Genomic DNA, 15,296 nt, shown 5'->3' on the forward strand with positions numbered 1-15,296 from the left:
GATTTATTAGCCTATTGAGCTTCTGTTTTTGGACCTTGGTCCGAACTGAAAATGGCCCTATTTTGACCCTCTCTTCATGTTTCATTAAGGGTCTATGGCTGTTTGGGACATCCTTTTTATACTTCATGTTATAGCTCTCTTGGTGCCATTATTTTGCATAGCATTTTGAGCATACTTGTATATGTTTTTGGGGTTTGTCATAAACTGTAATACATCATATTTTTGGCCCCTCTTCAATATTGTAGAAGGCTCCTTCTCTGTTTGGGGCCATAATTTGTGAGTTGCTTCATTACCCCTCTCTTGGCCCCATTTTTGTATGCTAATCTAGCCTCATTTGTGTTCCCTGTTTGGCCACGCTTTAAACTGTAAACATGCTTTTTTTGGGTCTTCCTAGCTTCTGTATTCATACTTCATGTTCAAATTATGCATGCATTGCATAGCTATAGGCCATTTCATGCACCAAAATTTATGTTTCGGGACTCGTTCCATGCATCGGGTATCATTTTGCCATGATTCGGGGCTGTTTTGCTCCTCATTTTGCTACTGATTTTTTCATGTTTGCATATCATATTCCATGTCTTTGTCATGTCTCATTAGAGTGGCATTTCGGTGCCTGAGGGTCGGTCCTCGGTTTGCGCGCACGCGTGCACGCACTTCGAGTTGTCTTGTTTTCATCTGATGGCCTCCTATGTGAGTGTGGCTGAGGTCCACTTGTGTTGGTGCAAGTCCATATTGCATTATGTATGCCATTCCATTTCATAGCATTGTGTATGCTAGGTTGTATATTAGTGCATTGTGTATGCCATGTTACCTCGTGCATCGTGTATGCCATTTCATAACATTGTGCATGTTAGGTTGTATCTTAGTTTGCATTCATGCATATCATGCATATTGCATTGTGCTTGGGATAGGAGTTAGCCCGAGCACGGGAAACGAGGTACGTTCCGTACTCCGAGTGACGGAACGTGTCTCAATTCCCTAGTCACCGACACTCCGGATCATCCATGATGGAGTTAGGTCTTGTTGTGTTTTCATGTGCATTCATTTCATATTAAATTGTGCAATTCGATCCCTCGGCCATCATGCATCGATATGCGTGATTGGTGGCACGAGGATCGAGGCATGCATACATCTGTGAAAATACATTGCTATGCCCCTTTCCTGCTCTCTGTTGCAGCAAATCAAGAATTAGCAATCTTCCAGAGATTGGCGCACTTTCCAAGAATAATTGCGAAATAGAGGCTAATTGGGGCATCGTCATGGATTTCCGCGCAAATGCAACCCGGGCATGCATCATTCATCATCCGGAATGGAATCAAGGCAGCCCCTGGCTTGCACGCCAGTCTATTTATTTTCTTAGTTAATTTGTTATTTAATTAGGAATTTGTACATATTTGGACTGTAATATTTATTTGGACTGTACTATTCTTTTATTCGGGACTGTATATTTATTCGGACCCTCTGCGCGGGGGCATAATTGTAATAAGTGTGGGTGAGTGTGACGTATGTCTCCCAACCTCACGTCTTTCTTCTCTTTTATTTACCTGCTTATGATGGTTAGATTAGGCCATATTTCAATTAGCATACAGTATGATAGCATGTTTGCATTCATTCATTAGTCTTGCATGCACCGGGCTCGGTGCGTCATACTAACTGCATCTGTATTTCAATTCCAAGTTGAATACATGTTAGCTGTAGCATTCCATAGGCCATGTTTAGAATAGCCGAGCCTGCTATAGTTGCATCTTTGCATGTGTTGCATTAGGCAATCTGGTGTATCTAGGATCATACATGGATTTCTAATGAGTTTCTGTTTTGGCTTGGAGTACTCGGTGAGTTTTTATGCTTTAGCATCCTTGCATGCGTGTGAGTGACTGCCATGAATAGCATGCTTACTATGAGGCTATTTGCTTATGTGATATAACTGCTTGAATGCCTGTGGGTGGAGGTTGGGTTATTTGGATTGGAACAATTCATCAACTGTTTGTTTTAAGCCCACTAGATAGTGGCAAAGCCATCTTTTCTAAGCCCACCCGAGGGTGGCAAAATCTGCATTTTAAGCCTACCTGCGGGTAGCAAACCATCTTTCAAAAAAACAAACATGAAATGTTTTGTTCCAATTCAGTCGACCCGGTCTATACTTGTATGCTGTGCGCATCACATAGTAAAACTAGGCTAATAACCAGAATAAGAGCACACAAAGTTTTCAAAACTAGATATTATGGTTAGTAGAGGCCGATCTTTGATCGGGCGAGCGGGGGTGCTCACGAAGTGACCTTCCCCAATCGTACCCAAGTTCCCGAGCCGAGGCAACTTTGGTGATGACGGACACGTGGCCTTAGGCAAACGAGTCAGGGTTTCCTAAATTTCCCAAAAATAAAATATGTAGGTGGCGACTCTGTATCTGGCAAAGCAGTCCATGTTTGGCACTTCTTTTCAAAAAATCTATTTTCACAATCAATTTGCCGGATTTGGACTCTTTGGTTCAAGATTTAGAACCGTGACATTTGAGTCCTTGAACTGTAGTAGACCCACAAACGAACCAGAACGGGGGGACTCGCACTCCTTCCCGGGATGCGTTCGGGGGACGTCTACAGTGGTGTCTTCTAAAATTTTTTTTTAAAAAAATAGTGTCAGCAAGGAAGTGGTGGTGATGGCAAGGAAGTGGTGAAGATAATGACAATAATGGTGATACTATACTAGAGTGATGGTGGTAGTAAACAACGATGGTGATTATGTTGAGGTAGGACTGAGTTTGTGAAAGTGGTGATGGACAGTGACAATAGTAGTAAAATGATGGTGGCAATGACCATATGGTGAAAGTGACGGTGTCAGTTATAATAGTTATGAAAAAGGTGAAAGGTTGCTATCGAAGATGGTGGCGACATTAGAGTGATGATGGTGGTGTGACAATGGTGATATTATAGTGGAGGGTTAGGGCGGCAATGGTGATATTGGTAGTGGGGTGGTTGTAGTGGAGTGGTGGTGGCCAACAATGGTGGTAGTGTTCATGGGGTGATAGCGTTACATCTCAAGATTTTAATATTTGGAAATTTAACATTTAGCAATAAGTAAGAAGTTTATAATTTAAAATTTTCTCACATTTAAAAAAAATGATTAAAATTTCAAATAATATAAATTAAATTTGTCACCCAATTTATTTTGCTTAATACATACTGCTTTAAACATTGAATTGGATTATCAAAAGATAAATATTATTCATAAAAAAGAAATTATATAAAATTTGTCACTAGAAAGAACAATGTGATAGTGATATTTTTATAATTAAATATTATTTAAATAACACTTTATCTATATTATAAAATCACAAATCTCAATGTAACCACATCAATAATATTAATTTTTTATATACTTTTATAGCTTGTAGGTCACTAATCTTATCAAATTCTCTTTTTTGTTTTCACTAAAATTTAGAGTGGTGTAGTAGAAGAAAATGACAAATCAAGGCTGTTTTAGGCCTGCCATCAAAGAAATTTTTGTGCGGGCTATGTATAATATATAGATATATATCTTCTGCTTACCCTGCATTTCTCCTCCATCCCAGTGTTGGCGTGGTCCAAGCTGCCCAAAAGCCTCCAAACCACATTCTGGGTCCGTTCGGGAAGAAAAAATTTGGGATTTTTTTTTTTTTTTTTTTTTTGACTATTTTAGTTAAAAAAAATAATTTAATTAGACAAAATATCATATCCAACTCATAATAATTATATTTTTTTTTCTCTTATAAAAATCAAAAAAGTAAAAAAAAATCATTCCAAACGAGACTTTTTAGCTCAAGGCTAAAATAATCAAAAAATTAAAAAGCCAAAAAATCAACTTACATCTCAAACGAACCCATATAGTTCTTTACCCAGGGTTTGGTTGAGTGGATAGACCTTAGGTATTATGTTAGGAAAATGTCTCGTAGCTCAAATTTTGTGACTCAAAAGTGGTTCAAATGGTAAAAACGACGTCGTTTTTGCCATTTGAACCACTTTTGAGTCACAAAATTTGAGTTACGTAGCATTGTCGATTATGTTAAAGATGTTAAAGATTTTAGATTCAACTCTTTTTGGATTAGTCATTTGGGCAAAAGCACACAAAGTTAGAAAGATGTACTTTCTAGATCTCGACGAATTATACTCAGTATTAGGTTCAAATCCTTGTCTATGTGGCAATTTGAAAAGTTGATAAAAAGCCAATTTTTTGACTTTTTATCAAGTTTTTTTAAAAAAAAGTCACAAAAAAGCTATCAAAAAAGTCAAAAAGCTAAAAAAATAATTTTTTATTAACTTTCCAAAACATCCCTATATATAAGTTCATAATTTATCATTGGCCCTGTTTGGTAGGGCCTATTTCCAGCTTATTTAAACTTTTAGCTTAATTTAAACTATTTTGATGTGTTTGGTTCAGTTTAACAATACAACTTATAACTTTTTGTGAGTCAACAATCAATTTATTCTTTGAGTGGGGAGGAGAAATTTAATTTATAAGTTAAAAATCAGCTTATGTTCACAGGTATAAACTATAAGTTATAATCAATTTCTTACAATTTTACCAAATGGGGCTATTATATGGTTGAATGGTCATCCTTCTAGGGCCTAACCTTAAAAGTTACTTTTAGTTTTTTTACTTTTATTTTTATTTTTATTTTTTTTTATCTTCGCTCTCTCTCTTTTATAGAGTAGTGATTGGTAGCTTGAATTTGAGCCCTCGAATCCCCCGAATTCAAAAAACGACGTCGTTTTTGAATTTATTTATTTACTTGAATTTGAGCCCTCGAATCCCCCGAATTCAAAAAACGACGTCGTTTTTGAATTTATTTATTTATTTTTTTGAAGAAAATCAGAGAAAGAAAGAGGAAGAAGAAGAAGAAGAACTGGAGGAGAGAGGGCCAACAAAATCAGGCTGGAGGCGGAGGCGGGGTTGCCACGAGCTGCTGCTGTGACAATCGGAGCTGCTGCGATGATCGGCCGGTCAATTTGCCATCGATCGGCGACGGCGAAGACGAAAGAAGGGCCCTCTCTCTCTATCTCCACTCCCTCTTCTTTTTCTTTTCTCTTTCTCTCTTTTGGGCTGTTCGGGGAGGGGGATTTCAGGGGAAAAATCTTTATCCCTTTTTATATATGTATGGCAACAAATTATTTTAATTCCACTTTTCATTTTTTCTCCATTTGTTTGATGCCTTGCTAAAATAGAACCAATTAAAGTTCACTTTTCCTATTTCAAAATTATACTAACTTCATTTGAATTTTTTTAAAAAATACAATAACTTTATAATTTCGATATAATTACATAGACTTCTCTTTTAGTGAGGATAAATAGATCAAAATTAATATAGATGGTGTAAATATACAAAAATAAATAACATAAAATATATATTTTAATATAAAAGATGTGACAATATTATTTTTTCATTCACATAATTAATAAATTATTTATGAAAATGGGGTTAAATGTTATGTGAATTAAAACTTTAAAAGAACTTAACGGAATTATATCAAAATTGTGTGACTTACTATTTTTTTTTTTCTCTAAATCTCAAGAAAGGTCAATATAATTTACTCTTTTTATTTGTACTTTTGATATTTATTTTCTCTAAATGAACCTACAGTTTGCTAACCATATAGTTAATTATCCTCTTGCTCTCCCAATTTCTAATGGGAAGATTTGGTCAAAACCTTCTTATAATAAAATTTTAATGCCATAAGGATAAGCATAAAAATTTTTTCTTAAAAAGTCTAACAAATATCATTATTACTAAAATATTAAATTTTAAAATAATATAACTTTTGATGTAGATTTCGGTTTTTAATAAAATTAATATTTTTAGAATTCTCTCATCAAGATCTATCAAATAAGATCTATGTTGACTATGAAATTCTTTTAAAAAAATTATTATCGTTGAAATTGATATAAACAGTAACATGTTATTCTGTCTTACAGTAATATGCTACTTTGTTTGACAATTATTCTATTTGACAGTAACATGTTATTCTGTCTCACAGTAACATGTTATTTTATTTGACAGTAACATGTTACTCTAGCAATATTGTCCAAGAAAGAAAGAAAAATATTTTACTTTATCCTTACTCAATTATGTATTTTCTCCCTAAAGGGTTTACGAAGAAAAACAAATTAAACTATTATTTTCATCAAATAAATATCCAATGAAAAGATTTTAACTGACTTTTTGACTTTTTTAATAGAGAGGTGATGTGACTTAAATAAGATTTATTTAATTTACACTATAAAATGATGTGACTTAAATAAGATTTAAATTAAATGATGTGACTTAAATAATATTTATTTATAAAGAAAAATAAGATTTATTTAATTTACACTACAAGATTTTTTAATAGAGAAGTGGTATGATTTAAATAAGATAATGTAATTTAAATAAGATAGTAATTTTTTAATTTTTTTAAAAGATGCCAAATCATTCCTAGATTTCTCATTCTAATATAAGACAACATAGGTTAATTAACCAAATGAGGAGACGTATAAAAAGATGTCAGCTTCTCTTTGCACATTATATATATATTTTTTTAAGGGAGCTTCCATTTGTCATACTAGTGACTATCTTTATATACAAGATTTATTTAATTCACACTATATGTATACAATTTAAATTTTTGTATTTTTTTCTCATTTAAGCTAATAATTTTTAAATTATACTAAAACGCATTTCATATTATCTTAGGCCTCGTTTGGGAATAAATTATTTTAATAATTTTTTGACTTTTTACAAAAAGATGTGCAGAAAAATAAAGAGGTGATGTGACAACTTTTAGTAACTTTTTGACTTTTTAGCTAAAATAGTCACTCCCCAAACGAGGCCTTAGTAGCCTCAAAATAGATCCCATCAAAACTCACAACAATATTTAGGTTTGGTTTGGGAAGTGGGTTGATTTTTTGGCTTTTTAACTTTTTTGGCTATTTTAGCCTGGGCTAAAAAGCTTGGTTTAGGAAGGACTTTTTGAATTTTTGACTTTTTTTGTGAGAGAAGAGTGTAATGATTATGTGTTGGATATGATATTTTATTTGTTGTGGCTAAAATAGCCTATTTGTTTTTTTGTGACTAAAATAACTAAGAAAGCCTCAAATCTTGCTTCCCAAACGGTGCCTTATTGTGCATCCCAATCTTGTCTTTTTTACCTCGAGCAACAATATTTGGAAATTATTTTTGGGGGGGGCTCTTTTCTAAAAATCTTTTTGTGCAATTTTTAGATGATATTTTTAATTTTTTTTTTATGGATTTCCAGATAAAACCCAAATTTTTCAAAAATAAAAATACTAAAAGGAAATGACTTGATAGAAATTAGCTTGTAATAAAAAAAATGATTAATACTAGGTCATTCCTAGGAAAGACATCTCAAATATGTCAAGTTGACATTACTCATGGCCACGCAAATACAACCCCCCATTTCTACCCAACAAAATGTACCCACTTTCCAAAGCCTCTCTCTCTTTTTGCCATTCTTTCTTTGCAGTCTTGTCTTGTCTGATCTGTTTTCCCAGAGCTGTTACGAACCCCCACCTAGCAGCTCAAAATGAAAGGACAAACAAAGGCCAGCAGCCAAGGATAAAAACCCTACTCTGTCTTGCATGCATTTACATGATCCCTCTCTCTCTCTCCTTTGCATGGGATCTGGTCCCCACCCCACACAAACCCTAACCCCTAACTTTGATCCCACATCTTTAACTACCTTCTTCAACCATAAATCCCCCACCTGCCTATCCCTTTTAACTATCTTTAGTAATAAATTGAATGAAGGATTAATAATGTTTACAATTCCTAATAATAATTGCCATCAATATGATAATAATATAACCAATATGATAATAGTATAATGCAGTTTTGCTGTACATATAAAAATCAAAACTCAATAGGATAATAATAGAATACAATTTTGCTATGAATATAAAAATTAAAACACAGAATGAAACATAATATTCAAATAATTAAATAAGATTTTACAAAAAAATTTGGTTATGTTTGATGCAACTTATTGGGATGTTTGTAGTTTTTCTTTTTTTTTAAAAAATAATAATAAAAAAATACTTGTACCAGTATTTGGTACGATTTTGCTTACAGTTTATGAAGTGAAAGGAAAGCTATGCATTTAACTTTTACTTTCTGATTATTTACAGTTGAAAAAAATTTAGTATTGAATACTTTTAACTTTAACTTTCTGATTATTAACTTTAAATTTGTAAAAAATTATACAAAAATTAATCATTAATAGGACTCATTTTAAAATAAAATAAAATTATAATTCATATAAATTTATGTCCAAGTTCTGTGATGGAAATGTATGTCTGGACTTGACTAAACCAAGTAAATAACAAACAAATCTCCAATGCAGAGGCTTTGGTAGTTTCAGCCGAGTTGGGATCCTCTCTTTAACGTGTCTCCTTCATTTCCTAGTGGCAACGGCTGAATCCCTTCAGTTACTACTGTTCTGATTTTATTATTGTTATCATTACTTTTTGAGCATTGAGAACTGTGCTATTGTAGGTTTTACTGTACAATTTCTTAGGCCTTGTGTCCTCTGTTCTCTCTATTTATCTCTCTCTGCTACTCTACACTTCCTTCACTAGCTTTGCTGTATAGATTTGGATGAGAGAGTTCAGATTTCTCAATTTCCCTCTTTGATTCATTCTCTTTGGACCTTTCTTTCTCAATTATCAACTGGGTTTTTGAGAAGAATGATTGATTTCAGGAAGTACCCATTTGGATTTTTCTCATGATCTCTAACCTCCAAACTTGTTCTTTTATTCCTCTGTTTTTTGACACTTTTGGGTCACTATTCTTCATCCAACATTTATCCTGAGACCTCCATGAACACCAAAACCATCTTTTTTTAGTCCAACAGAGAAAAACCAATCAACCCATATGGTTCACTCATAAGAAAGTTGATCTTGATAGAACCCAATCTTTCCCATTGTGGACTCCACTGTTTTTGCCCTGTTTTGAGTCTTTTGACTCTGTTTTTAGTCATTTTTGTTTTTGGGTTTGGTTGAGTTCAGTATTAAATCATCCATGAAGGGTTTCAACAACACAAGTGAAGCTATTTTTGTTATCTTTATGCTTTGTTTGGGTGTTTGGTGTAATGGAGAAGCAGAAACTGAAGTAGCACCAATGGAGAAAACAGAGAAAGAAGCTCTGTACTCTACTATTCAGGGTTTTGTGGGTAATTGGTGGAATGGTTCAGATCTTTATCCAGATCCTTGTGGTTGGACTCCTATACAGGTAATTTCTAAGCACATGTTAGCTTGATCGAGACTTCCCAAATAACTGTTTTTAATGTGGAATCAATTTTCCTCAGTACACAAATTTGGACTCAAAATAAATTTCATGTTAGTTCCAACTGTACACACAGTGATGGGGGATCAATTATTAGGTATGTAGATTGTTAAATGTGCTGTATGAGCAAAATCACTTATTTTTGTTTGAGATTCCATTGTGTATTTTTCAACATTGGACATCATGATTGTTAAGTCACCGATTGTCTTGATATCTCAAGTTATTAGGATATGACACAACATTGTATATCAAGCTAACACTCCTTGCGTGCGATCTGTCTCTCACGTGGAGAGACAAAGAACAGTGAACCAAACACTACTTTAGAATTTTAAGTCAAAACTAGATCCTTTTGTTAATTCATTTTGAAGTTTTAGATGAATTTATGATAGCTTGTAACTTCTTGTTTAATTTCATGTCAGACCAAGGAATGTAAACATAAACAAGAAAGCCAAAACAGAAAAAATAATGGATTAGGATACCATCAATGTTGGAACAATTTTCTGTGTATATAAAAAACTTGAAATAAATTCAAACAAAATAAATAAATAACATACCAGATTTATTTATCGAACCCAAATAAAATTAAGACCAAGTTGAGTGTGTGACACTTTGTCCTTAAGACAGATTCGTCCCGCTACGGTGCTTACGGTTAAATGGTGTCTATCTCCCAGGATACAATGATCTTCACAAATTTATAGAAGCACTTCAAATAAATTTATTCGGCGAACCAAACCTGTGTTCTATACTCTCTTTATAATTTTCCTAAAAACTAGAATGTAGGAAAATGCACAAAACAAAAGAAATAGACAGCAACAAAAAACAATCTTAAGACAGATTCGAATTATTCTGTTTACAGAATTTTTCGTTTGTTTTCCTTTTTCATTCTTCGTAAATAATTTCGGAAGAAAATTATTTTCTGTGGATTTACAAAATAATATTCTGGTTGGAAAAACAAATAGTGATTATATGCTATTTGACAGATAGTAGTAATATACTGTCTCTTTTCTTTGACAACAACTAGTAGTACGATACTGGTGTAATTAACAATTCAGAATATATTTTTGTGAAATTTTTTCAGAAATTAATTTTGGGTTTTAGAAATTATTTTCTGAGTTTTCATTAATTAAAATTCTGTTTCAGTATTTTAATTTAATATATATATATATATATATATATATATATTAAACAAATTGAATAGTTTAATAAATAAAGTAAGAGGTACAAATTATAGGAAACCACGTAGAAACTCAAAAATGAATTTAGAATTAAATTAAATTCTCACAATTACAAACCACTTAGGAATCCAAAATTAGAATTTAGAATTAAATTAAATTCCCACAATAATTTTTAATTAAAAAAATTCAAATGAATTTTATCTAAAAAATTAATGTTAGATTCGAAAATGACGTCAACTTCTCATTCACTCATAAATGGTTTTGACGTTCTGTCTTCACCTCTTTGAACCCACCCCAAACAACGTTTGGGGCCCCTCAAATTTGGACTCTAAAATATGCCTATATTAAACCATTTTTCCAACAATCAATACAATGGTTATTGAACTCTCATCAGTATTTTACAGCCATGTTTCATCAGAATAAGTTTTGTTCAAGTTTTGTAGCTCAGGTCAGGAGCCCTTCTATTCCACATATGAGGGATTTTTTTTTTTTTTTTTTGATAACCAGGTGTTCAAGATAGCTTCCGCATATGTGTGATTAGTGGGACAACTTATCTTAGCTAACCCTTTTATTGCAAAATGACTAAAATATCATTTTTTGGAATTTCTTGCTAAAAAAACCAGTGTTTACTCAAATTTCTTGCTAGAACTCATCAATGTTAGAACTCTGGAAGTCACTTTGTGTTGGATAAAACTTGCTCCTCTTCTTTTTTAATTTTTGGGATGGGGAGGGCATTTGGACAAACTTTTCATATTTTTCATTGTTCTATATATATATATGTATATTTTTTCTAGAAAAGGTAGTCAAGTTTTAATCATTTTTGGTTCAATGCTTGATATTCTATTATGAAACACAATCAGAAACACATCATACCACCCATTCTATATTTCCCTTATAGTGATTGTCCTCTTTTATTTTTTCTACAGGGTGTCTCTTGTGACCTCTTTGATGGCTTTTGGTATGTCACTGCCTTAAACATTGGACCCATTCAAGACAACTCTTTGTCTTGTGTCCCAAATGTCGAATTCAGACTAGATTTATTCGTGCTTACACACCTAAAATCTCTGCTAATCTTCAATTGCTTCATTTCACCCCGCCACCACCCCATTCCAATCCCAAATGGCAACTGGAAAGTTCTTGCTGCCAGCTTAGAGTCACTCGAATTCAGATCAAACCCAGGTCTCATCGGTCAAATTCCCATTGCTTTCGGTGACCTCAGAAATCTCCGTTCACTGGTGCTACTAGACAATGGATTAGCAGGCGAATTACCATCAAATATCGGCAACTTAATCAAATTGAGGAGGTTAGTCATATCCAGAAATAGATTTAGAGGTCAAATCCCATATTCTTTTGGTTGGTTAACTGAACTCTTAATCCTTGACTTTAGTGAAAATTCACTATCTGGGCAATTGGCACCGAGTTTTGGAGGGCTGACTTCATTGTTGAAGCTTGATTTGAGCAACAATCAATTAGAGGGAAAAATTCCAACTGAAATTGGCAATCTAAACAACCTAACACTACTTGATCTTAGTAACAACAAGTTCTCAAATGGGTTGACTAAGTCACTTCAAGATTTGTGTTCTTTAGAAGAGTTGGTCTTGTCAAACAATCCAATAGGAGGAGACCTATGGAGTGTGGAGTGGCACAAGCTGCAAAGCCTAGTCATGTTAGATCTGTCCAATGTGGGCTTGACAGGTGGAGTTCCTGAGACTATGGCAGGGTTAAAGAGGCTGAGGTTTTTGGGTCTTAATGACAACAAGCTCACAGGCAATATCTCCCCAAAGCTTGAAGCTTTGCCCAATGTTAGTGCACTGTACCTAAATGGTAACAATCTGACAGGTGAGCTTGAATTCTCTGAATGGTTTTATGGGAAAATGGGTAGGAGATTTGGGGCTTGGAACAACCCTAATCTTTGTTACCCAAATGGGTTGGTGCCAACTAGGCATGTTCCTATTGGGGTAAGGCCATGTCAGCAAGAGGTTAGGCTCTATGGGTTTGATGATATTGATGGAAAATCCCAATTGGGTAATGGAAGTAATTTGAATCAGAATACCCAATTCATGGCCTCTTTGGGATTTGCAAGGTATGGTGTTGATGGGCCTTGGTGTGCTTTTGCGGTGGAGACATTGATGATTGTTCTAGTCTTGGAATTTTCCCTATAAAAGTTTACTTGGAAGATGATAGCTAGATGTCCAGAAGATTACCCGTTGCTTTGAAATGTAAAAGCATCTTCTTCTTCTTCTTCCTTTTTTTTTTGTTAAAAAAAAAAAAAAAATTGTGTTTTAAAATCTCTAATATCAAACTGACATCAAGCTAATTTCTACAGTGTAATGTATCATATCATGCTCAATTTCGGAGAAAGTTTCCGAGAGAGTGAGAGAGAGAGAGAGTGATTTTCTTCTTCCTTTATTTCTTTTGGGGTGTGAACTTTTCCGTTGATGCTTTAGTAATTATTCAGAAAGTTCATTTGTTTCCAAAATATTTCTTAGAAATTTTCCAAAGCATGTTGTGTGCATTCTGGGAAAATTTAAAGGAAAATGCCGGGTAGCTCGAATCTACCAGGCTCGAAAATGGCTCGAGAGAAAGAGAGGGAGAGGGAGAGAAAGAGAAGGGAGGGAGAGGAAGAAGGTCGGCGTCGCAGTTCCCCGCCCCGCCGTCGTCGTAGCTCCCGCCGCCGCTTCTGCTTCCTCCTCCGTCGCAGCCCCGCCGATGTCGCAGCACCACCGTCGTCTGCCTAGCCTCCCCTCCTCCTCAAACCGGTTTTTATGGCCCCCTCCCCTCCCTCCTCCTCCTCCTCCTCCTCCCTTCTCTTCTTCTCCCTTCTTCTTCTTCTTCTTCTTCTTCATTCTGCAAAACCAGGAAAGAAAGAAAAAAAAAAACAAAACAAAACAAAATTGACACCAAAATGACGTCGTTTTGGTGTCGAGCTGCGTTTCGAGCCGCGATATTCGAGCTACGTACCATGATCGAAATTTAAAACATCATATACGTATGAATTTTTAGAAGTTTCTTTCCATCTTGACATTGATCTTATTGGTACGGCTTCTAAAAAGCTAAAAACAAATAATATAAAATCAGAAATTAAAAAGTATTTATTTTTCTGTTTCTCAATAGATATATATATATATATATATATTTTTTTTTTTTGTGTGGTCAATGATGGATCTAGGGGGTTAGGGAATGGTCACTCTCAAAAATTTTAAAAATATTACATATTATATTAGAAATTTTAAAATAATTTAAAATTATAAGAGTTTGCATTCTCAAATTTTTTGTAGATAATTTTAAAATTATATAGAATAGCCTTTCAAATTTTTAAACAATAGAGCAGCTTATATAATCCTGGATCTGTACATGTTTGTGGTTGTCTTCACAGTGATAAAATTTTTAAAATTTTATTTAAATCATTTTGGACTCCCACGTAATAACAAGAAATTGTACCAAACACTTTAAACTGACTTTCAAAATGAATTGTTTTTATTTTTATTTTTATAAACACTCCATAAACTTTCTCCTATTTTGAGAAATAGGTTAAAAGTTAATTTTTTTAACTTTTAAAAAAAAATATGTAAAAGTATAGGGAGATGATAGGGACCCAAAAAAAAAAAATTAAAATGCCAAAAACCTTATTTTTAACCAAATTGCCAAAGTAGGCTTTTATCAAAAGGGGTATGTCCATTACCTGAAACCAGGTTACCAGGTTTAAAGATAAGTCGATTACCTCCCGTATTAGGTGTAATATTTTAAAAGAAGAAAAGGACGGCGATTGTCACAAAAAAAAAAAAAAAAAAAAAAAAAATGGAGGCTATGGTGTTGTCTGGAAAATGGGTTGGTTTTTTTGGTTATTTTAGTCTAGGTTAAAAAGTTTAGTTTGGGAATGACTTTTTGATTTTTTGACTATTTTTGTGAGAAAAGAGTGTAATGATTATGGGTTGGATGTGATATTTTGTTTATTGTGATTAAAATAGCCTATTTTGTTTTTTGTGACTAAAATAGCCAAAAAAAATTTCAAACCTTCATCCCAAACGGTGCCTACGTGGGACAAGTGGGTAGTTTGCTAAATTATTGATTTCTATTTTTGTGACATTGCAATTTAAAAAAATATTTTTGTTACATTGTATTTTGTAGGGACATCGTGTACGGTATCAATTATGCTTTGAATCCTTTATGGCATGCACTTTTGTCTTTTGCCTTGAGACTTCAATTTTATTCTTGTCCTTCAAACCCAACTATTAGTTATTCTCAATCGTTATTGAAAAAAGCAAACTCTAAAACTAACTTGAAGCTGACAACATTTTCAAAATAAAATAAAATTAATTAGAATGTGTGAAGTTTTTATGAGAAAAATATTGATTGTTTAAAAAACATTTTCATATTAGTAATAAAATTTACAATATTAAAGTAGAATGTCATAATTTTTTATTTTTTTTTCCATCAATATGTAATTACTTTTTGGAGTACCACTAAGCTGTGATTTCTCCTATTTTTGTTTCATTGATTGTTACTTCTGTTGGCATTTGCAGTTGTGATACATTAATACATTGAAAGTGATCCGAGGGGGAATAGACTTGTAGCTTCTAAAGTAGACTTTTAGATATATGGCTTTATTTAGAAATATATTATTTTAGTAATTTTTAAAATTTTTTAGTTAAAATAAGAGATAAAAAAAATTAGAATGTTGAGGATGATTTTTTAATTTTTTATAAAAAGATGTGCAAAAAATAGAGAGAACATAAATTTTTTAAATTTTTGGTATAAGTTGTTAATTTTTTAATTCTTTTTTGTGATTTTTTAATTTTTAAATTAAAACAAGA

General features: G+C 33.2%; 1 protein-coding gene across 2 annotated transcripts; it reads left to right on the forward strand.

Annotated features, from left to right (window-relative positions):
- The first annotated feature begins 8,325 nt into the window (after nt 1-8,325).
- On the forward strand, nt 8,326-12,977 carry LOC114302692 (uncharacterized). 2 transcript variants are annotated; one of them, XM_028247757.2, is made up of 3 exons: nt 8,326-9,253; nt 11,409-11,785; nt 11,870-12,977. In XM_028247757.2, the coding sequence occupies exons 1-3, from the start codon at nt 9,044-9,046 to the stop codon at nt 12,642-12,644; spliced, it is 1,362 nt and encodes a 453-aa protein (XP_028103558.2). In that variant the 5' UTR covers nt 8,326-9,043; the 3' UTR covers nt 12,645-12,977. The 2 variants fall into 2 exon arrangements, with proteins under 2 accessions (XP_028103558.2, XP_028103557.2); XM_028247756.2 differs by having other exon boundaries at nt 11,409-12,974.
- Nucleotides 12,978-15,296: the final 2,319 nt, after the last annotated feature.

The sequence above is a fragment of the Camellia sinensis genome, chromosome 5, assembly GCF_055761805.1.
Source record: "Camellia sinensis isolate YWXY chromosome 5, ASM5576180v1, whole genome shotgun sequence".
Lineage (NCBI taxonomy): Eukaryota > Viridiplantae > Streptophyta > Magnoliopsida > Ericales > Theaceae > Camellia > Camellia sinensis.

What these genes read in the sequence shown, in the direction of transcription:
- LOC114302692 (XM_028247756.2), top strand. Translation starts at nt 9,044, where the DNA reads ATGAAGGGTTTCAACAACACAAGTGAAGCTATTTTTGTTATCTTTATG. An exon ending in GTGGTTGGACTCCTATACAG is followed by an intron (nt 9,254 to 11,408) that starts GTAATTTCTAAG and finishes TTTTTTCTACAG; the next exon opens with GGTGTCTCTTGTGACCTCTT.